General features: G+C 35.9%; 2 protein-coding genes across 3 annotated transcripts in view; both read right to left on the bottom strand.

The window, feature by feature from the left end:
- The window catches only part of Rsod (superoxide dismutase family protein Rsod), a 271460-nt gene extending 268649 nt beyond the window's left edge, over positions 1-2811 (bottom strand). For both annotated transcript variants that reach the window (XM_087407501.1, XM_087407503.1), the window contains exon 1: positions 2286-2811. In XM_087407501.1, the coding sequence (XP_087263627.1) occupies positions 2286-2313 (28 nt within the window). In that variant the 5' untranslated portion in view covers positions 2314-2811. The remainder of the gene's footprint in view (positions 1-2285) is intronic.
- Positions 2812-16137: 13326 nt separating this feature from the next.
- Positions 16138-24399, bottom strand: LOC147909374 (uncharacterized). Its single transcript, XM_087406998.1, has 2 exons — positions 23737-24399; positions 16138-23668 (listed from the first exon to the last, which is right to left on the bottom strand). The coding sequence occupies exon 2, from the start codon at positions 23184-23186 to the stop codon at positions 22785-22787; it is 402 nt and encodes a 133-aa protein (XP_087263124.1). The 5' UTR covers positions 23187-23668; positions 23737-24399; the 3' UTR covers positions 16138-22784.
- Positions 24400-25369: the final 970 nt, after the last annotated feature.

Raw genomic sequence — 25369 nt, 5'->3', positions numbered from 1 at the left:
TCTGTAATTACGGAATATTGGAGTGTGTTTTTGTTAATATAATTGCGGTCACTTATTCTAATCTTTAATAGTCTTTTTGTTTGTCCTACGTGTGATACCTCACAATCTCGACAAAATCCTGTGTTTGAATGTAATAATGTAGATCTTCTTCTTCTTCTTCAAGTGCCATATGCTATCTTAGCGTCTCTTTCTCATATAACTTTGCGCGCACACTGATCATACACAACGTATATGGGACCTACAATTTAAATGCCGAACGGCAATTTTTAATAGGAAGGTTTCCTGGGTAAGTATACTACTCAGTTTGCTATTGCCTTCCGAGAGGAGTTACGAGTGTACGAAAATTTGTCGCTTCTGCCCAGGATCTCTAGTATATCAGACTAGTGCACTATCTGCTACACCACGCTCGCGCTAAATAATGTAATTAATCGATCTTTTTGTGCTCTGATGAATGTGCTTAATTTAATAAGGCCTTTATATATTAAACATATTGCTTGGTTATTTGTGAGAAAAAAGTTTTTGAGTTTATCATTGATTAAAAGTACGCACGGCGTCGTGAAATAATTTATTTTTGGATTATTGTTAGAGTTAGTGCTATTATCACGACAGAGTACTACTACTATCACATTCCAAGTTCCACAAGAAAAACTTTGATCTCATCATTAAACTCCTAAAAATGGATATCAATTGGATTTTATTTTAAAAAATATTAAAAAAAGATTACTTACGAAATTCAAGCAATTAAGTATTTAAAAAAAAATTTAACAAATAATAGCACTAACTCTAACAATAAATTATTTCACGACATCGTATGTACCTTTAATCAATGACAAATTCAAAAACTTTTTCAAAAATCAGATTTTGTAAAAAACATTTATAAACTTTAACTTAAGAACTGCTCCATTAATTCTAGCTTTATATCCAATATCTATGAAATATATAAAGTACCTGAGCCGAATAAGATCCATTTAATTCATTTTATTTTTAAAAAATTCTACTTATGGGAATATTGAAATAAACTAAGTGGCAATCAAATCTTCATTTCATTTACTCACAAAAGTAAAATATACTATTTATATAGAATATCTGTAAATGAACAAAAAAAATTTTGTTAAATTTTGATATAAATATAATAAGGCCTAAATAAAAAATAAATTAAAAATAAAAAAGAAAATAAACATTATCTTTTTCAATCAATCGATTTAAAAATGATTATTAATCATAGAAAAGAAATTCTTTACAACTTACTCTATTCTCAAACAATTATCTTATAATTATCTTTAACTATGTTTATATTATAATTAACTTTTTAATATTTGGAAATTTCTAGCAATTTGAATGCAATTTTGGCTTCTTAAAAGATAATAGCATTGAAAATCATTATTCTCTGGCTTAAATTTCATACATTTCATAACAAACAAATGATAATAGTTACAACAATAATCATATAGGGCATTATTTAATAAAGTACATTATTAAAAAAAAATACTTATACTTATTTAAAAAAAATTGATTTATTTGTTATTTTCCATAGCTAGGAAATTGAATAATATTATAATGAATCATTATAAATTATGAAACTGGTAAATGTTGCAGCGGATTGTTATATAAAAATGACTCATATACACAAGTTTTTATTGAGTTAAACAAACGTGTTGTTACCGATTCCAATTCTTTAATCCCTTTTTATCTATTTCCTATAACATATCTTTTAAGCATATACTGCACGTAGAGCGAGTTTTAAAGTAATAAATTTAAAAGTGGGTCTTATTTAGTGCAGGAATTTATTCAGTTCAAGTATTTTACATCTTATTAAAATGTATCTCTTTTTCATAGATATTGAATAAAAATTGTATATAAAACTTGAAAAAGATAGGAAGTAAAATACGATAGATAGTAAAATAAATATTTTCTTTTAAAGTCATTTACGTATATGGAACACATGAATTAAACGTTTGATGAATTTAATTTTTATAATGTTACAATTATTACAAAAGCTTTTTGACGTGTTAATTAACGTTAAATACACATCATTTAATCGACATGTGACGTCATTTGTGATCAAATAACCACAACAAAATAACGAAAAATTGCCACTTATGTTTAATTGAGTATTAAAAATCAGATTATTTAAATAATTCATATAACCAGAATTTGAGTAATCGGGCAATTCGAATTTTAATAGTCAGGCAATAATTATTTTAAGTAATTTGGACGTTTATAATTTCAGTTCGTAGTATTTGGTAGAATATTACAAACAGAAACAAAGATGCATTCTCACTCACTGTAGCAGAGTAACATAAGCCACTGCATTGCTCTCGGCAAAAATCGAGAAATATTTAACCTTCTTTTCTTTCAAATTGTATCAATTTCAATTTAGGTAAACGAAAATTATTAACGTGCGTTGTAATCTATACGACCGTACAAAATTGTGGTCCGCTGATGAGACAGCCGACCAGACTGGCTAAAGTAACGGCTTGTACTTTCTTATTTCTTGTGATAGAGCTGGTGGGAGTACAGAGTGAAAGAGCACGATGACCTCAATAAAAATGTAGATATGATTATTTGCTGCATTTTACAGTTGTAAGTAAACATTTTTTTATATTCACTTATAATCGAAAACTTCTTACAACAAAATTTTTTTAATGAAAAGTCAAATAATTGAGAAATTTATATTTATAATTGTGTGCAATTACGTTTGGAATTTATAATTTCATTGCGACTTTACAACTGTATTTTAATCTTTTAATTAAATAAAAATGAAACAAATGCTGATATCTTTATTCCAAATTATCAAAGTTAAATCCAAGTAGTACCTATTTGTATTTTCACTTAAGAAACAATATCACATGTGTAATCTTCTAACTCAATCTAAATAATACTATCTCTATTCTCTAATCTAAAAAAATACATGAAAATAAGAATATTTAATTGAAAGAAATTTTTAATGTAAAAATAACTTTTTGTCGCTAGTAAATTTGACTTGATCTTCATTGTGCCAAGTTCTTTTATATTAAAAATGATCGCAGCGAAACTCCCCGTATCGTTTGCGTCAAACAGCCGCCCCTAGCTACCTTGTATATGCGCCCCGTCATTCGCTAACTATTCCCTATTATAATTTAAAAACCAAATTTCAACAAAATTCTGATAAAGGAAAAATCTTAAAATTAAACCAGGAATATGAAATTTTAAGGACAAATGTTTATCTTGAATGATCCTGTATATTTATATGGAAAAATGAGACATCTCCTTCTAAGGCCGTGGAATGTCTTCTGCGTTGAAATTTATTTTTTCCTAACATTTCGAAATTACTAAAATTATTATTAGTAATATTACTAGTATCTAAGGTTAGGATAACTTCTGAAAGGACTTTTTCAACTTTTTCAACTTAAGACAATTAAAAAATTATGTGCGCAATATAATCGCGGAAGATCGTCTGAATGGCATGGCTCTTATATCACTTCACAAAGATATTATCGTTAATCCTGAAGAAGTATTTAAATTATTTCAGGAAAAAAGTCATCACATAATTATTTAATTTTGAAAAAAATTTCATAGAATAAAAAAGAGAAAGAACTTCATATTTGTTTATAATATTTTTATTCTATTCATATAAAAAGGAATGTTTATATAAAAGTTACGTAATGTTATATAATAACAATATTAAAGAATTAAACATTTTGTTTTAGTATTGTCCTTTGTGCGAGAGCGCACCGCGCGGAAAGATTCGAGTGAGAGAACGGCACAAGGTTGATATGATGCACGACAGTAAAGAGAACTCCGTTTCTTTTAATTTAACAAAAGAATTTTCTTTAATATAATCAGTTACAGAGTCAAAAAATATAATTAATTAAATATTAGATTAACAAAATATCAAATGTGGTCACCCTTTCCAAAATTGTATTTGGAATCGCGGTGATGGGAAATTTCGGCGATTTTCTCGGAAAGATTCGTTTTATCGCGATTCCACTAAGCGGTTAGCACGGCGATTTTACGAAGCGGTATAGTAGCGAGACTATGATTCTAAGAACTCGAAGAACTTTTAGAAGTAAGAACTCTAAGAAGTCTAAGAACTCTAAGCGGTGTAAACGGTGTAAGCGGTGTAAACTATTTAAGCAATCTGCCCAATCTGCCCTGAGGACCGGCGAGATCGAAGCATTTATTGCTTCCGGTCCGGGCTTTCTTCTTGGGAGAAATCTAATTAAATTTAGCCACAATCGTAATTATCACGTGGCATTGGTTGTACAAAATTGATTGGCGCTTTCGATTCTTTTCTAGCGACGTTCAACGTAACAGTCATGCGCGACAGAAAATCCGTACGCGGGATTGGTGACAGCGCGTGACGTATTCGTCGGAGCGCGGCGCTCGCGTGCGCGAATTGAATTGTTCTAGAACTTTCGATGGTCCGTTGCCGGTGCCTGTTTGCGTGAACCGAATTGTTTTGAAAAGACTAAAGAACAATGAATCCCTGACTTTGACGAGGCTTAATGTCAGGCTCGAGATGAAATCACGAGCTCGCCTTGTGCGTGCGTTCAATAACAATTATTGTCGGTCGACCGAAGGAATTCTTACCTTTTTTTCGAATTACCGATCTCAAACATCCTTCTTTGAAAAAATTTCTTTAAAAAATTAAGAAGAGTTTCCTTATGTACAAAACGTAACATTTTTTCTTTTTAAAATAAGGTACAAGGAGATATTAAAAGCTGCAAAAATATCCAAATGAAATTCATTAATTTTAAAAAATTTAATTGTTGTAAATGTTACAACAACAAAATTGATACCATAATGTTCTTTTCAATACAATAGCAAAATCCTTTTTTTGTTGTCACTCCATTTGATGCATAGTTTGACACATCCCTGGGTTGATAGAAGATCTCGATCTCTGAAAAAAAATCCACAATATGCCCATGGCAGAGATCATTAATTAGATATGTAATTTAATATTATAAAAATGCGTCGTTGACAAATAGTGCGCATAATGAAATAAAAATGAAAAGCTTTAGAAGCATGGCATCATTAATCAATCAGACAATACAACCCTGATAAAAAAATCCGATAAGAAACGATTAAATTTTTATAAGACTTTATCGTCATTTATAAAGCCTATTGTAGGTATTTTTCAAGTTAGATACAACTGCTGTCATTTTGAATTGATTTTTATAATATTCGGTTTTAATCATTCTAGATCTGTAGAATTCTTTAGATACATATCGTATTTATACTCATATTCGTTATTTATTTAGAACAGATTGACAAAAGAAAATCACTCGAAACTTATTGGATATTTTACATGAATATTTTTCATCAGATTCAATGTAAAATACATGATAGAAATTTTGATAATTATGTATATTAAGAGACATCGCGCCGATGATCTTGATCTCGACATATGTTGATAATTCTGAATAACTTTGCCTTAACAACTAGGTGGCGGTCTCTTATCTCTTATCGTTTGGGATAATTAAACTAAAAGTTTGAAAAATGTCTCTTTTCTATTATGTAAAACAGAAATTTCCTGCTTTAAAATATATTTTATGATTTTCCACGTGAACAACTTTCATCCCATCTCCCCCCTGCTTCAAGAGCGCGAAAACTCGTATGCCTCTATAGTGTAGAAAAGGGACACTATTTTTTAAACTCTTTTTGTTAATAATTTTTTAACGGACAGCGACCGCCGCATAAAATCGAGGTCATTCAAAGTTATGACTTTGACAACATATGTCAAGATCAAGGTCATCGGCGTGCTGTCTTTTAATGTAATTAATTATTACACAAATTAGACCTTTAAGTCTAAATATTTCAAAAACTATAAGAGACCGCGCCACCTAGTTATTAAGGCAAAGTAACTCAGAATCGTGACCTTGACAACATATGTCAAGGTTAAAGTCATCGGCGCAGTGCCTTAAGGGGATGCTAGAGTGTCCTGTTTTACCATTAATTATTAAAGACTCTTTTCTCTTAATTGTGTTTATGAATTGAAAACTCCTTCTCCACAATTAAAGTATCAACAACAACGCAATTCGCCAGCTACATTGAATACGAAAAACGAAAAAAAATTGAAGACTTACAGTTTTGTTATCGATTTCTGTAGTCAACAATATGTGCTGCATATAAGAGTTTCAGATCTTGCACATTTATAAAAAGTAGCTGGCAAATGGCAGAAAACCTGCGAATTGCAGAAAAAAACAATCCTGCTTTCAGAAAGGTAGTTTTAATATAAAAGAAAAGAGTCTCCGAAAATTTTGTTTGTATATTACGAATGAAATTTTACGTAAAGCCACGAAACCAAACAGTATTTAAGTTCCGCAATATTCCGACAACGGCGCTGTCATGAAAAGTGCGTCGCTGAATCATAGAAATGATCTGAATTATCGACCTACTCAGGCCCATATTATCATAATAAACGTTCTTACATACCTTGGTCAAAGTTTTTTTTTTAGAGGAAAAATAATAATAAAATAAATACGATATTAATTATTTCAATTTTGTTGAAATAATTTCTTCATAAACAAGAAATATACCATATTATTTACATATGAATACAAATAAAGATAATTATTTTAAATGCACTGTTCTGTCTTTTACATACATTTTATTTAGTAAATTATTGATGCATATATATATACAGGGTGCGGCAGTTAAATCTGGACAAATTTCAATTTGAATTTCCCACCATATCGTAGTACCATCAGAGGTCGCGATTGAGGTTGTTGAACGCCATGGGCGTCTAGTAAACAGTCATAATCTTAAAATAGCCGAGATGATACGTACAAGTGCGGAGTACAATCGAAGAGCCGCGATTATTGAAAGCCTTCGCGCTGGGCGTTCGGCGACCGAGATCATTCGATTCTTCGGGTACTCGAGATCGACTGTTTATGATGTTGTGGCGAAATACAATGCTTCGGAGAAGTCCGAGGAAGGTTCCGCTAACCCATTCCAAAACTGGCTATCAGACAATGCGGACATGTTGTGGTCCAAAGAGTTTTGGCCCGCGAATAGCCCGGATTTGAACCCCCTCGACTACTATGTTTGGAGCGTTGTTGAACGAGTTACCAACAAGTCGCGGCATCCTAATGTCGCGTCTCTACGCGCCGCTATCGAAGCAGCATTCGCCAATATGGACAGCGCTGCGTTACAGAGAGCGTGCGGGCGCTTCAGGATGGAGGCGATAATTGAGGCCAACGGCGGTTATATTGAGTAATTGTACTCCTGACAGGTCACACGAATATTGACTAAAAACATTTTCTTTTACATTTGTACTTTGTGTCAATAAATTATATTTTAAAACAAAGTTTAATTTGTCCGGATTTAACTGCCCTGTATATATATATATATATATATATATATATATATATATATATATATATTAGGTGTTGGAATTAATTCGTAGCGTTTTTTAATGAAAGAATGTTATTTATTTCACATGAGCATTAAAAAATACATTAATGAAAGTACTTCCCATCACTTGTAAAACGCTACGAATTAATTCCAACACCTAATATATATATATAATAACATATGTATATGTATATACAAGGTGTCTCTTAAGATGGGTCGGGGCCACATTGGAGGCGGAGAATGGATCAAAGGGAATAAAAAAATTCTTATACTATTTAGAGATACTGGCTGTAGTTTTCGAATTAGAAAAGGAAACAGCCAATATGCAATCAAGCCGCGATGCGCGAATTCATAGGACGGCCCACACTCGAGCGACGGCGACGGCGGCGCATAGGGAGGGGGAAGTAGCGCTTCGTCTTGACACAGTCTGGCATGGCAGTCCTATGTGTTTCGCTGCATCGCTTCTACACTATCTAAAATGTTATTTTAGCTGAAGTTTTCCTTACACATTTCTTATCATTATAAATCACGTTATTTAGCACGATTAAATACGTTTTAACACAATTATAGATATGTTAAGCTAATTAATATAATTATTAGAGCACTACGCAAAACATATGCTGATCGTCGCGATATCTTTCCGCTTGCTTTATTATACGATGTTTAATTACGCTTCGAGACATATTTTGTCGGAATTATCGCGTCGTTTTATGCTATATTTAGTCGGAATTTTATTTTTTGATATGTTAATGCGTGTACACTTGAAATTATTAGTACAAGCTCAAGTACATAGCCGCTACATTGTAAAGCCAGATGTATTATTTTTCCATGTATAATGACGCATTTGACTGAGGTTCTTTTTCACATGTTTCTTGCCATTTAACAAGTTTCATTGTACATCGTTAGAAATGTTCTTAAATTTTATTAATCTTTTATATTCACTGATGAATAAAATTTAAATTTTCTGTCACTGAAAAAATTATTTATGTATACGTTAATGAGATGTTTAAATTTGTAGTAACTGAAACCTTAAATATATTGAAAAACACTAATTGAAAATTGAATATTTTAATTTATTTCGATTAAACTATCCATCAAATTTAATGCCCATGTTCATTACATTAAAAAAATCTGTAACTTACAAGGAAAGGGATCCAACTGTCCCTCTCCGATTTTAATGAGCATTTACTATATTATTCTCCAGACAAAAATAAGCGACATGTATTTTTTTATACGTACCCATACGCACTTTTAGGGGGGTAGAACATCCTTTAGAAAAAAAGTGTTTCGGTGTTCCTCTTTCGAAGCGAATGTCGCTGGAATTGTAAGAGATAGAAAAAAATTTCAGAATGAAAACAGAATGGCTTTAAAAGTACTTTAGAACTGTAGTAAAAAAATGTTTTTCTTTAGAAAAAAATAATTTTTATTATAAAAGATTATTAAAAAAGTTTTTTTTAAATAATTTTTTATAATAAAAGTTATTTTTAACGTTCATTACATTTGAGACTAGTGTAATCTAATTTTCAGTTATATTATTCAATTCTTTTCAATTATTGCATGACCATAAGCTTCCGTTATAAGTTACACGTTACTTAAAATTCATTAAAACATTTCTAACAATGATACAAAATAACGTAATTAATATATTCAATTGCATTTAATGATTTAAAAAACAAAAAAGGTAAGAGTTTCAGTTGAAAGAATATTGGATTTGCACAGACTTATGATTGGATTGTACAGACTTACGATTAATTATTAATTACGAGATCATTTTGTAAGATAAGAAAAATTAAGTGTAATTAAAACTATTAAATATTTATGTTATACACTCAGAGAAAGGCTTCTTCGATTCAAAGAAATGTTCCTTTGCTACACGGTTAAAGAAAAAATTTCTTTAATTTGAAAAAATTATATTTAAATAAAAAAAATGTTTTCTTTAATCGTATAGCAAAGAAACATTTCTTTGAAGAAATTTTTCTCTGGATGTAATAAAAAAATTAAACTACAGAATGCGATGAGACGCTACTCATGTGCAATGCAGACGCTACTCATATTCTTTTGAAAATATAAACGTTTTAATCACCAAGGAAACGCTATCGTTTCTACACCACCTAGATAGCTTGGCGCGTTTTTTTTAAGTGGTTTCCCCAGTAGGTCTAATCCACTCTCATTTTTTAATGCAACAATTGTTCGAAATGCCTTCCTCGTGCTTGTGAACAGAGTTCGGCTCTTCGAACTATTTACCGCGTTGCATGGTGCATCATGTCCGGCGTAATGGTATTAAAGGCCGCTATGATCTCATCGCGTACCTTATGTTCAAGGCCATCACGCCTGTGCTCGATTAAATCTTTTATATGGTCCCAAACGAACTAATCAAGCACATTTAAATCTGGCGACCTTGTCGGTCAAGTAATCGGATCACCACGACTCATCCACCTCTCCGGAGAACGCGCGTCTAACATTTCTCTTGTTTGGCGGGAGAAATGTGCGGGAGCTCCATCATACTGATAAATCAGCGTTTGGCGAATATTGAGAGGAACGTCCTCGAGAAGCACCGGTAAATTCTAAAAATTCTGTGTAGGCCCGTGCACTGAGACGTGGCGGCAAAAAATGAGGACCGATCTAAAAATTGTCAATTGTAACACAAACATTGGACAGTCTATGTTTCCGATTGTTAAATGTTTTTTTCTCGTTCGTCACCAATTGTACACGTGTGTTGGTCTGTGTTCGGTGACAACGTGCGCTTATGAAAATGTCATATGATACGGAAGAGTATACAAATATGATTATCTGTTACGGGATGGCTGATGAAAATGCTGAACTCGCGGCGTGTATTTACGCGGAACGATTTGCTAATCGCAAGCGGCATCCTTCGTCAAAGGCCATTAGGAAATGTATCCTACGGGAAGGAAACAGGAAATCTCTTGCGGGATACGCGAAACTATGGTCCACCGATACGTCGCAACATTGGTCTCGTCGAAGAAGGAGTCCTTCGGATGTTCGAGGAAAATTCTGGAACTAGTGTGCGTCGTGCAGCTCGCGCGATGTATGGTGCATCGCATTTTAAATAATTTACGGCCGTTTCATTACCAACGCGTGCAGCAATTGCTGGAGTGAGATGAAGCACCGCGCGTTCATTTTTGTGAAGGTATTTACTTATTCTTTTTACTCGACAATCATAACGCTTTTTTGCAGAGATTAAACATCAATAAAATATGCGCATAGCTTCTTGCACAATGTCGACGAAATGCCTCATTTCCCGATTATATTTTATGGACGGATGAGGCCTTTACGCCAAATGGTGTGTTATGTCCAAACCCTTGAAAATTTAGTCAAAGAGACAATGAAGGAGAATGGAGAGGATGTGGAAGGACGGTTAGACTCAATCTCACAGGTATACACGCGGAGGCGAACACCTGTGAATCGAACGCACCTTTTCAGTCCCGGAATATGGGTCAACGTCCGAAGGGATGTTATGACACCTATTCCGCTGGACAGTGCGAACGTCGGTCCTACTTTTTCAGTCAAGGAACTTAATCCTTTTGACCCGGGACTGGACCTCGTGCGATCTCAGATATTCGAGGGAAGTGATGCGAGGGGTGATGTCAATAAAAGATAGAGAAATATCTTAAATTACATTTATTAATAAAATGAAATATAATGAAATAAAGGAATTTTATACATTATAAGACTTCTCTTTACAAAAAAATATACATACCAGGTATAGAAGTATGAAACCGGAATTTCCCTATATATGGCACTAGCTATCAGTTTAAGGATCACAAGACCGCATCTGCAGCGCCATCATCTCTCTCTAACAGCTGACGAAAATTTCCAACATACAACAACCCAAGTTCCATACACCGGTATATTTTTTTCTAACCTTAAACATGTCGAGTTTTGTGCCTACGAACTACGATTTGCGGACAGCATTGGTTTTCTGTTATCATTTGAAGAAAACTGCTGCAGAATCGCATCGAATGCTTGTCGGAGCTTACGGTGAACATGCTCTTGATAAAACACAGTGTTTCGAGTGGTTCAAAAAATTCAAAAGTGGTGATTTTGACGTGAGAAGCGAAGAGCGTGGGAAACCACCGAAAAAGTTCACAGACAACGAATTGCAAGCCTTATTGGATGAAGATGATACTCAAACTCAACAAGAACTCGCGGATCAATTGAATATAACGCAGAAAGCCATCTCCATTCGTTTGAAAGCTATGGGCAAGATTCAGAAAGTGGGAAAATGGGTTCCGCATGAACTGAATAAAAGACAGCAAGAAAATCGAAAAACCACTTGTGAAATGCTGCTCGACAGATACAAAAGAAAGTCACTTCTCCATCGAATCGTCACAGGTGATGAAAAATGGATATATTTTGAGAATCCTAAGCGTCGTAAATCATGGGTGAATCCAGGCGAACCATCGACATCCACTGCAAGACCAAATCGCTTTGGAAAGAAGACAATGCTCTGTGTTTGGTGGGATCAGAAGGGTGTAATCTATTATGAGCTGCTAAAACCTGGTGAAACCGTTAACACTAATCGCTACCGACAGCAAATGATCGATTTAAATAGAGCATTACGTGAAAAACGACCGGAATATGAAAAAAGGCAACGCAAAGTCATTTTGCTTCATGATAATGCTCCATCACACACAGCAAAACGGGTCAGGGAAACGATCGAGGCGTTCAGTTGGGAGATATTAGCGCATGCGGCTTATTCTCTAGACTTGGCTCCGTCCGATTATCATCTATTCGCATCACTGGGACATGCTCTCGCTGAACAACACTTCAATTCGTATGAAAATGTACGAAAATGGCTCGATAACTGGTTCGCTTCAAAAGAAGAACTGTTTTTTTGGTATGGCATTCATACATTGCCGGAGAGGTGAGAAAAATGTATAAATAGCAATGGAGATTATTTTGAATAAAAAATTTTTTATCATTTTCAAACAATAGACGTGTAATTTTTACAAAAAAATTCCGGTTTCATACTTCTACACCTGGTATATATATATATATATATATATATATATATATATATATATATATATATATTAGGTGTTGGAATTAATTCGTAGCGTTTTACAAGTGATGGGAAGTACTTTCATTAATGTATTTTTTAATGCTCATGTGAAATAAATAACATTCTTTCATTAAAAACGCTACGAATTAATTCCAACACCTAATATATAATATATTGGGAGTACAAATTAGTTCGGTTAATTTTCTAAAAGTTGGCTCCGGCTGTTCAAGTGAGAATGGTTCATAGTGACAACTAATTTTGGCGTTTTCAGAAAGATTAGACATCTACTAATAATATTCAGTTTATATCGCTTTGAGTTTCATATAAAAACCTTGATTTTTACTGTGTTTGAAATGTCAAATTTTGTGTTAACCAAGCAGCATTTGCGAGAGGTTCTAATTTTTTGTTTTAATTGGAAGAAAAGTGTAGCTGAAGCCCATCGAATGCTTGTCGAAGTTTATGGTGATACTGCTCCAACTGATAAATCATGTAGGGAATGGTTTCGACGTTTCAAGGATGGAGATTTCAGCGTTGAAGACAAGCCTCGCTCTGGACAGCCAAAAAAATTCGAAGACAAAGAATTAGACAAAGAAATAGAGGCATTACTCGAAGAAGATCAGAGTCAAACACAAGTGGAGCTTGCAGAATCATTGGGAGTAACTCAACAAGCCGTTTCTGCACGATTGAGAGCCATGGGAATAATTGAAAAACAAGGAAATTGGTTGCCTTATGAAACCGAGAGACGTTGAAAGGCGATTTTTCACTTGCGAACAGCTGATTCAAAGACAACAAAGAAAAGGTTTTTTGCATCGGATTGTGACTGGAGATGAGAAGTGGATATTCTACGACAACCCCAAGAAGAAAAAATACTATGCTAAGCCCGGTCAATCGTTGCCATTGACCTCAACATCAATACCAAAGCCGAACATTCATGTTCGAAGATCATGCTCTGTATCTGCTGGGACCAAAAGGGTGTTGTTTACTATGAGCTGCTGAAACCTGGCGATTCCATTACGGGCGATCGGTATCGGCTACAATTGATTCGTTTGAGCCGTGCATTGCGAGAAAAACGGCCGGAATACGAGCAAAGACATGATAAAGTTATTTTTCTTCATGACAACGCTCGGCCTCATGTCGCTAAAGTCGTAAAAAAATATTTGGAAACGCTCAAATGGGATGTTTTACCGCACCCGCCATATTCTCCGGACATTGCTCCTTCTGATTACTGGTTGTTCCGAAGGATGCAGCACGATTTGACAAGTCATCGGTTCACTTCTTTTCTAGAAATCGAAAATTGACTCCAAAATTGAATCGCCTCCAAAGACGAGTCATTTTTCGAGATAGAATTCGAAAATTGCCTGAGAGATGGGGAAAAGTAATAGCCAGCGATGGACAATACTTTAATTAATCTGTTCATTCATTTTGTTTTGGAATAAATACATTTTTGAACACAAAAAAATGAACCGAACTAATTTGTACTCCTAATATATATATTTATATATATATATATATATGTGTATATATAATAGACATAAATACACACGCGCGTGCGTGCGTGCGTGCGTGCGTGCGTGTGTGTGTGTGTGTGTGTGTGTGTGTGTGTGTGTGTGTGTGTGTGTGTGTGTGTGTGTGTGTAGATCACTACTATATAGTGTTTTGTTCACAAAATAAAAAAAATATAGTAGCAGAAAATTGTCTGTCTTTGATAAAAGAAGATTATAAGTGCTTTCTAACAAGCGACTCACTCAGTACAACACAGTGATTATCTCATTCTTGTATTGGTGGACAAGATTATAATGATGCACCGTGTCATATTGTGTCACACTGTCTCTTGTTGGAAGACATTCTATAAAGCCAAAATTTATTAAAAAGGTTATTGTAATGTGTGTTTCTTATTAAAAGGTACCAAAATGGGAAAGGTTAATATCTTTATGTCATTCGTGAAAATATCACTTTTATTTATCATACAAATGATATGGTTAAATGTTATAACAATAAATTGTGCAATAATTATGATGCAATGTCTAATTATGATGTTTGCCTAATTATGATCCAATGTCAAAGGCGTTCATCGTGAGCTGACTATTTTTAATTTACTGCCAGAGACGTTAATTGTGAGCTGGCTAGCTATAATAAAATGCCACAACCGTAAATCGTGCTTTGGCTAGTTATAGACAAATGTCAGAGGCGTTCATGGGTGGCTATTTTTAATTTACTGCCAGAGGCATTTCGATTATCAAATTTTAAGTACAATTACGGAATCAATTTGTAGAATTTTGCGTCTGCAATTAAAGAAATATGAATAGATTGTCATAATGGAATTAAAAGCTGATTGCTTGACATGATCGAAACAAAAAAACTAATGAAGAAAAAATAACTGAATATCAGTAAATAGCTTCTTTAAAATCTTACAACTTGTCTGAAGCGTTTTTTCCAAAAACGTAAGGCCCTCATAGCACAAGAATAACCCTAAAAGTCATAGGTCAACGCATTATATTTTGGCGTACTATGTATGCCGATACAAGTACAATTCATGTTCCTTCAGTTATTAATTATAGTCACCTTTATGTTCAGCTCATAAATCCGGGGTCTTTTTGGACACCCTATATAATGTAATAATATGTATTTATATTATACATACATATGTGCTATACATATATATAACATACATTACACAGTCAATAGCCATATGCATAATTTTCATACGATGCTGTACGTTTATGAAAAGTATATCATATTCAAAATTGAATCATTTGCGAGTGCGTCTAGCAATAAGGACGCGTTCTCAACGAAATGTAGTAAGGGCCAGATCCACGTGGTGGGAAAAATAACGCCAGTTTTAATTTTCTGCACAATATATATTTAAATAGCAGTATTATTTGAATTACACTTAGTGAAAGATTGCTGGGCTTCGCGGCGATTGTAACAAGTCTTTTGAATTAGTGCTTGCGTTTCGACAATGTGATTCCGCGCGAAAGTGCTTTGGGTCGGCTCTCAGGGCGAACTGAACTGCTGAGAGTTATCAGCGCGACTAGAAGCCAGAATAACGCTTCGGCGGGCCATAACAATTCGCACGGTATTGACGAATGTATTTCGCGTGAGCGAACGAGTGAACCTTGACCGTCGATCCAGTCCTAAGCATGATCCTTTGAGAAAGAGTAAACAAAATTCCAATCGTCGGCAACAACAGTCACACGCTACCGATACATGTACTTCACGTGAGCGAACAAAAGTGCTTTAGTAAATGTATACACTTATAGATCAATGTATACGACTAACAGCAAGTTACAATAAATACAATAGAATAAATTTTTACATCAAACCACAGACTGTAAATAATAGCTTTATAATTAATTTCATGCATTTCATTCATATTTTCATATTTATGCATTTATTTCAGTCTTATAATTTGAAATATCATGTCTTAGCACGCACATTTTAATTATTATTTTATGGAATAACACTGATATATTTTATATAAAAAATAATAACGTATTTAACATAAAAATTCTATCATACATATATTACTCCCTTATACTTATAAAGAAAAAATAGCGTATAAAACATAACAAAACGTAAATATTACATAGGAAGCTAAACTAATTTTCAAAGTATAAGTAAACTCTTCAATATGGGAAGAATTTCTTTTCATGTCCAAGGTCTTGAAATCCTATACTCACATCTCAATAATATTATAATAAAGATTTGCTTTTAATGACATTTCATCAGTACAAATTACATATAATCTGTCCAGTAATGTAAAATTGTAATAAAAATTCTTTGCTTTATCATATCAAAAATGATATCATTAAGTACGGGTGATATTTGTAATGTTTCAATTGATCGCTGAAGAGTTTTTGGATTTGGTAATATTAGTTCATTACGCAATACTTTGTAACGCTTAGGACTAATAAAATATATATTGAGACAAAATTGTTCGAATTGCATAGAATATTTCTTGCTTTTTGTTAATTGTTGGCTTAGTTTCGCTTGTTCCTTCACAAAAGTTGCTGCAGAAGGAGAGAAAAATTTATCTGTTAGCTGACAGTAATATTTTAAATCTTCTGTTTGATTTTGTAAGAACATTTTTCAATTGTTGTTTCAGTTTTCTATTTTCCCGTTGCAATGAAATAATTCTTGATTTTAATCGTTGCAATGAGATGGAATGCACATAGGAAATTGTAAAATATTTTTCTTTAATTTGTAAATTATGTGTAGTATTTTTATTCAATATATGAAATTTTAATCTTTTTTCTATTGTAGAAAAAATAGAAGAAAGAGGATGACCATTTTCAAGAAAAATATGAATTTCATCGATCAAATTTTTTGATTGAAAAGGTGTGGCAGATAAAATATTTTGTTTAAAAAACTAATAATTATGCCTCTTTATGACAAAGAGAATGATTTATTTCGTTCTGAGTGATATATTTCGTTCTAGACACCAACATATAATATAATTCATACATCGACATTTTTTTTCTGTACAATTTTACTAATAAGACGAAGATTCTTTAATTATTGATACTGTTACGTCCTGCAGACGCCACGATTTTTTTCCTTCGCCGCGACTATGATTGGCGTCTGTGAGACCCGAGCGGCGCCTTCTGATAACGAACTGACAGAATTAAAAAAGGGACCGGACAGGCGCCGCGAAAATTCATAAATGTCAATCAACCTGGAAAGAATAGTAACCTTAATGTAGGTCCGAAAAGAGACAAGATTGCAAAGACATTATAAATGTACCGAAGTCACGCAATAGTAAAAATCTAGGTTTTATCATCCTGACTAACAATTTTATCTTAGAAACCAGGCGCCGTGTCGCACTTAAAAAAACGTAAACGCATAGAATAATTTCCAGCAGGAGCGTTATCTGAAACCAGACTCGCAACTGACAATGGTAGCATGATAACCATCTGCTTATCTAGCCATATTTTCCGCGAGAATAACAAAATTCGTCATCCGTCTCGGAGCAATCTTGGCTCTTTAAGGAAAACCATAAATCACTTTCTCTTCTTCTCGAAACTACTCTATGTACTTTAGATCAACAACGATAGAACGTTATAAAAATCGTAAATCCCGAGTGACATTGCAACTTAGCATCCTAGACAAAGGGCTCAACACTCTTTTTTCGGGGTATAAATAGAGGTCTCGGAAGCGCAGAGCGTCAGTACAGAATTTTAAACCATTCGGTCCACGTCAATGGAATTCGCGCTCAGTTACTCATTGTCTCGGGCAGTCCGAAAATTATTATAACCCGCACTAATCACGCCAGTTCACGATCCCGTCCGAGTGCGAACTTGTAACCAAATCGCAATTGAAATTACCAGCCTTACGCCACGGCGACTCCTCTTCGGACGCTCTTCGCTGACGACGGATCTTCTTGGCCACCCGTCTAGAATATACCCGATATCTTGGGCAGCTAATAGTAAGTCGCAACCATTTTCAGTCCATCCCCCGCGTTTCCCCGCATGGAAAAACACATTCATTGTGCATAAATATATTTACACGCGTTTCCCACACAGGCACGCACGCACGCACGCACGCACGCACGCATTCATCCACAAGATGGTATATATTTTTTCTATAGATAGTATATATTTTTTATGTAAAGAGAAGTAATGTACAAAACCCTTTGTTTATTATTTTATTATTAGGTGTACAAATAAGTTTCCGCCGTTTTTTATCAAAAATTAAGCATTTATTGTGAAAGAACGATACATAATGTTTTATTGATGTAAGTCAAAGTGTAAGTGCAAGTTCTTTTTGCGTTTGGCACGAATCTTCATTCAATAATGCTTCCAATTCTGCGTCTTCGTACACTTTCGGCCTTCCTCTACGTTCTTTGTCTTCGACGTCAAATTCACCGTTCTTAAATTTTTGAAACCATTCACGACAACTTCTCTCACTTAAGGCAGCCTCACCATATGCTTCTACAAGCAATCGATGAGCCTCAGCTGCAGATTTCTTCAAATTAAAGAAGTAATCAAAAGTTCCCGCAAATGACGCTTATTCGGCTGAAAACTCGGCATTTTCGCACAAAAAAAAATATATGATGCTGATACAAAATCGCTAATATTTCAAGGTTATGTTGTTAACAGATTTCCAACCTTACGATATAATGTTTTACATCAGACAATTTTAACCATAGCTTGCTAGTGGCGCCGTCTTTTGTCAAAGGACGGAAACTTATTTGTACACCTAATAATAAATGTAACTTAAGGTATTTCCCTGTCTTTTATTGATATCACCCCTCGCATTCACTTCCCTCGAATATCTGAGATCGCACGAGGTCCAGTCCCGGGTCAAAAGGATTAAGTTCCTTGACTGAAAAAGTAGGACCGACGTTCGCACTGTTCCAGCGGAACAGGTGTCAGCGTCCCTTCGGACGTTGACCCACATTCCGGGACTTAAAAGGTGCGTACGACTCACAGATGTTCGCCTCCGCGCGTATACCTGTGAGATTGAGTCTGATCGTTTCTTCCATACCCTCTCCATTCTCCCTCATTGTCTCCTTGACCAAATTTTCAAGGGTTTGGACGTAACAATACCAACAAGTAGATATCTTGACATTGCGAAATATTTCATATATTTTCATTTGCCATTGACCGTCCAGTATAAGTTTTTACTTTTCTGATAAATTCTAATGCATATATTTTATGTATGTTACTGTTCAGTTTAACTTACAAAACGAAGATCCTCCTTAATTTATTGATACCAACAATATATAGTTATTGTATAGTTATTCAATACAAAATATATTTTCAATTTTCGATCGACTTTATGTTATGTTTTTTTATCGTTTAGATATATTTTATAAACATTGATAATGATCCGATCGTTATTGAAACGTTTGTTGTTATTAACCTTGGTGAAAATTTTTCTCTAATTTTTATTCGAATTGGAACATTTTTCAGAAATACTCAAAAATATTCGAAAAATTTATATATTCTCTCGAAATTTTTCGTATAAGTGAATTATGAAATATTCTGAAATTTCTCATCCTTTAATTTTTTAAAAATATTTTTAAATTTTTTAGATTTATAACATTTCATCAGAAATTACACTTACAAAAAATCTTAGAAATCCTATATTTCATAATTAACATATATAAAAAATTGTGAGAAAAGATGTAGATTTTCTGAGAAATGTTTCAATTCGTATAAAAAATGTGAGAAAGTTATTAAATTATATAGAAATTCTAAAAAATTATATGAAAAATTCTGAGAAAAATTTTCCAGGGAGCCGGCATGTAAAAATACATTAAATACATAAATTTCATATTGGGTCATCTAAAAAGTATCCGCGATACTTTGTCACTAGATATATGACCATCAACACACATCTAGTGACAAAAAACCGCGGATACTTTTTAGATGACCCAATAATTAATTTAGTAAGACATTTTTTTACTTATCTACCAATTTTATAGGTAAAATTTCTGGCTCATAGCCCTTTTTTTTTTTAACTTTTTATAATGCAAGCTATTGAAGACCGACCAATTTCCTCCGCCTCTACCCCCCGTCCCCACCATTCTCTTCTCCTCCATCACTCCAACAAGCAACGTAATATAAAGGAAACAGCTCAATATCAGGTTGCTCCTTGCCCTGATAAAATGGATTGCAAGGTTCATGAAACGTTGGCATTCCAAGAATGGATCTAGACACGGAGAAAACCCGCGAAACGCATAATCCTTACATATAATACAGGGATTTTAATGCGTTACATGTGGACAAATAGAACATTATATAAAAACGAGAATAAATGAGAATAAATCATTAATTGAAACACAAGCTAAGATTAGTAATTACAAAGCATACGTAGATGGAAATTTTCTCATGAATTTGATTAATTTGAGATAATATAAAAAATTCAGATGAAAAAAAAATTTGAATAAACGACTAATATCGAAAATGATTTTTATACACAAACAAAAAAAAAGTTTAAATTTACAAAATGACACTGAATTCTTAAATCCAACTTATTTTAACTTATTTATTAATACGTAATGTTTCCTTCATCTTTTCAATATTTCCTAGCTATACCGGGTGTCTCAGAGCACCCGTACCACCCTTTTAAAAGGTAGAGATGTGTTTGTACAAAAAAATGGTTCAGACAAAATTTGCAGGATTTCGGGAGATCTATCTGATGGTGACCTTGAATTTGACCTTGAGGTCGACCTTGGGCATAATTCAAGGTCAAAGTACCGTTTAACAAATGTAAACTCTTATTCATGACATCACAAATGAAAATAGCGGAAAATTTTACGTCTGAATACGTTATCAAACCTAGGTCAAAATTACCCTTAGAGGTCATGTGGAGGTCAAGTTATTTTTAGAGCATCCGTATCAACCTTCTAAAAGATATGGATGTGTTGTACAAAAAATAGTTCAAACAATACTAGGTATTTACATAGCTATGATGCATCCATCTGCTGGTGAATTTGAATTCTACCTTTAGATTCATTTGTAGTCATGTACATCGATTTTTAAAGATTCCTAATTATCAAGATCTTGAACAGTCGATGCCGCCTGTGTCAGCGTTACCCAAGATGTACCACGTGGAGGTCACAAGGTCGGACTTACACCTCGTCGGGGTGCTTTTTTAAGGTGGTTCCCCTTGCCGTCACCTTTGTTCGTACGCATGTGTTCAGTCTAGATTTTCGAAGTGTCCTCCACGTGCATGTATGCAGGCTGTTATTCTTCGTTGAAAATCATCCGTCACCCGACGAATTTCGACAGGATCTAGAGACTGGCTTCTCGAATTCTGTTCTTCATGTCTTCTGAAGTCGTAGGTCGTTCGCGGTATACGAGGTCTTTTATTCTTCCCCACAAATAAAAATCCAAAATTGTAAGATCCGGTGATCGTGGTGGCCAGTTATGTGGACCATATTTACCTATCCATTGGCCGCGAAATATGCGGTTCAGTTGTTGACGAGCAATGACAGACGTGTGGGCTGGACATCCATCCTGTTGAAACCATATATTTAGACGTAGTTGAAGTGGAATATCTTCAAGTAAACGTGGGAGTTCGTTTTCGAGTAAATCGACATACAGAAAACGGTTTAGATTTTCTTCAAAGAAAAATGGTCCGACGATATGCGTATCAACAATTCCGCACCAAACATTGATTTTCCAGATACGTTGATGATCGATTTCTCGATATCAATGTGGATTCTCTTACGCCCAATAACGGAAATTATGTGTGTTCACTTCGCCGTCACTTTTGAAGGTGCACTCATCAGAAAACAAGATACTTCTATGGAAAGTAGGTAATTGTTGAATAATCCAATTACAGAATATCAGTCTTTGTCTATGATCGTCCAATGTCATGGCCTGGTGAAGTGACATTCGATATGGATGAAATGAATTTTCTCGCAAAATTCTACTGATAGTGCTTCTACTTATTCCACTATCTCTTTCTCGTCTTCTTAAAGAATCGGTAGGATTTACAAGAGCAGAAGCAATTATATCAGGTGCCCGTACCTGGCTTCTAAGTCGGACGGTTTAGACTCTGACGACGATACGGTGGCACACTGCGCAGAATCACCCACGGTTTCAACTATTTTATCCGCCATTTTGGCTAATTTATCCAGATCCGTACTTTCGGTAGTCGCAAGAATGCTTCTAATGTGAGGTGATAAATGTTCAAAGAACACAGTTTTTATTACGGCGTCGTCACATCGTTTGTCAGAGTTTAAGTTACGAAGTCGACTGAGAATCTGCGACGGTTTCCCTGATGTAAGCACTTGGCCTTTTATTAATTGTCGCAGTTGACTTTCTGCTGACGCTGAAAAATTTTCAATGATACGCTGTTTTAATTTGGTATATGGTTCATTAATATCGGGTTCCGCGATGAGATCTCTGCAGCACGCGATAGCTTCTGCGTCCAGAGATATAATCACGTGATGCGCCTTAGTCTTTTGCTCTGATTCGAGCGGCCTCGAAAGTGGCCTCGACTTGAATGAACCATATCACCGGATCTTTAATTAAGAACGGCGGAATTTTCGGAACTCTATATGAATCCACGCGCGCGACATTGCCTGCCACCTTGCCCTGCATCTGCTGAAGCATCGCTTGCAGTTGCATCACTTGCTCCTGCAATTCCTCGTTGGTGGGAGGAGCCATGACTATACGTGACGAAGTTCGCGAACAATCAGTACTTCCTAACGACCTTAAATATTAATCGCTTACGCGCGCGCTATAAAAATTTCGATCGCTCAAAGTTAATTTGTCAATAATGGAGAAATTGTTAATTGACGTTCGTATAATTGACCTCGTGAAGAAAAGCGCGGAAGATCTACTTTCCTGTTTACCGGATTACGCACGCTTAAAAACTAACGCGTTGCATACACAACTTGCCCGACTGCTATGCGGCGAAGTCGTCCTTCACAGATCACAATGGCGGCGAGGTCGTCCTTGACAGATCACAATGGCGGCGACGGCGATGACGTCCTGAACGCCGGCTCCTGGGCTGATTCGTGCAGTTCCCACGTCGGCGGAACGCTGAGCGCCTGTCGTTGGATATGTCTCTGCGGTGTTTCCAACGGCGAGAATTTTCCACTGGCCCCGGCCTTAACGATGGGGCCTTGCGACAGGTCACAATATCGACGATGAGCTTGCTGCTGCTTACTACGTCGGCGACGAGCTTCCTTGTCGGCTACGACGTCGGCAATGTGCACTTCTGCTCGGTTCGAAACCAAGTTCGTCTCGATGTTGCTCGAACGACAGTTACCAGTTAATCGCTTCTTCCTCTCGATCACATCGGCCTTTAGATCTTGTCGGCCTTTTGTATCACGATGGCCTTTCGTATCACAACGGCCTTTCATATCACATCACGTCGGGGTCACCAATGTGGGAAATCTGACTCAATGGATAAGTCAGAGTTCTTTTGACAAGCCCACGCTTGTCGTGTGATGTGATAAAGAAATTTACAATCGAGACTTAATTTGTAACTGTAAATATAATATTTATTTCACGAATACAATTTTATACGAACGTACAGGACGAACACCTCTATTGATCTCTTAATATAATATTTCTTTTTTTATTATTTTTTTTTACGCTGCTAAGCAACTCGTTACCAACACAATCCTTAAGCTTACTACGCTCGCTGCGCTAGTGAGGCATTAAGAATTCCCCACAGATGTCTTCTTCCTCCTCATCCTTCTCCTTAAAAGGAAAGAGGGGAGGATGTCTCCTTCTGCCTCTTCCTCTCTTGGTGTTGTGGCGGGAGCCACCGGGACGACGTCAACAGCTACGAGCCGTAAGCCGGGACTTCGCTACTACCGCCATCTCACATGGACCTGACCTTAATGTAAAAAATGACCTATATATTCTTAACCTTTTACTTATTTCCAGTCGCATTTAGCGCCTTACCTACGCGCGCAATTCTTCTCACACGTTATTGGTTCTTGCTATTAGCTCCGAAAAGCGAGCTCCTGATTGGAGCGTACTTGCGAAGAGGACGCCACGAAGACATCGCTAAGCGGACGCCGCGCCATTGTTGAAGAATCTTTTCCGAGATTCCTGTTCCGGTGACGATGCGATCTCTGATGGACGTATTTTTTTGTGGCCTGGGCGTTTCGATTGCATCGCGTGCTGTTTTTGGTGTTTTATTTCTGTGATTTCGTGCGCGGATCACCTTGTTTTTTTATTATCTATCCATTTTTATAGCATAGACCGCGCTTCCTGGTCTACGTTAAGATAAACGAAGTTTTGGCCTCGAGCTTGGGATCGGTGATGGAGGTCGAGCCCGGTTAACCTCCCCTTCCTCCTCCCTTTTTCACTCTTTCCCCCTGCTTCTTCCCTTTCTTCTACGGGCAAAAGTAAATTTTGTTCCAATCCTAAATTTGGCAGGAAAAGCTCTCTTTATGATCTAATGGGGAAAAAAATTCATCAGCTTAAAAAATTGGAAACTTCTTTACAAGGTGAGCGCCTACCAGGCACCCACGCTGTACTACAGACTATTACCAAGGAGTCACCTAATGAGGTCCACAACAATGCTATAGATCTCTCTTTCTTAGAAGAGGACTCTGTATCATCTGCTGATATACTTCTTCCTAACTCCTGTGAGACTAACAACAACAATCCATCTCTTCGCAAAAGACTATGCTCTGAGACCTTAGAAAAAGAGTCTGTCGTCAGTAAGCAGGGCAAAAGTGACAACAAACAAATGGCCTCTCAACTTGACGCGACCAACCATGTAAACAAAGAACAGGATAAGGCAGGTAAGAATAAAAATGTGTCTTTCGAGAATTTCTATACCTCCTCTGACTTATCACTCTGACTTGCCGTTCACGTACACTCGGCTACAACGGATACGCATTATCTCTCAGATTGCATACAATGACATTATTGAAATTCATAAGATTGGCAGGAGTAAGATTCTTGTAGAACTCAAAACGGCTTCAGCTGCTAATAATCTCGTCAAATGCTCTACATTACAAAGCCATAACCTCAAAGCTTACATACCAACTTACTGCATTCTACACACAAGCGTTATCCGTAATATTTTTGTTGACATCGAGGAAGATTTTGTCAAAAGACACTTGATCTCTCAATGCAAGGTTATCGAGGTTAGCAATCTCATGCACAGATCCAATAAGGACGGAAAATTTGCCGGAGAGTCGCGCCAAAGCCGACAAGTTGGCGGAGAAACTGTCGGCCGTCTTTGCGGACAGGGACGACGTAAAGGTGTCCCGTCCGTCGAAGGCGGCCGAGGTGCGGGTCTCCGGGTTGGACGACTCGCCAACCCCCACTGAGGTTGCCGAGGAGTTGGCCCGGGCCTGTGGGCGACTCCCGCCGGAGTTCAAGGTGGGAGTCGTCAATAGGGCCCCTAATGGGCACGTGTTGGGTGAGATGCCCCGTAGAGGCGGCCAAGAAGCTCGTGGCCGCCTCTAGGGTAGTCGTGGGGTGGTCGAGCTGCAGAGTGGCACTTCTGCCGGCCCGGGGCCTCCAGTGCTATAGATGCCTGGAGGCCGGTCATGTACAACAGCGATGCACCAGCACA

Source organism: Acromyrmex echinatior, chromosome 6, assembly GCF_024713525.1.
Source record: "Acromyrmex echinatior isolate Ae372 chromosome 6, ASM2471352v2, whole genome shotgun sequence".
Taxonomy (NCBI): domain Eukaryota; kingdom Metazoa; phylum Arthropoda; class Insecta; order Hymenoptera; family Formicidae; genus Acromyrmex; species Acromyrmex echinatior.
The sequence above is the reverse complement of the archived record's forward strand: the minus strand, read 5'-3'. Positions and strand labels throughout refer to the sequence as shown.

What these genes read in the sequence shown, in the direction of transcription:
- LOC147909374 (XM_087406998.1), bottom strand. Translation starts at nt 23,186, where the DNA reads ATGAAAGGCCGTTGTGATACGAAAGGCCATCGTGATACAAAAGGCCGA.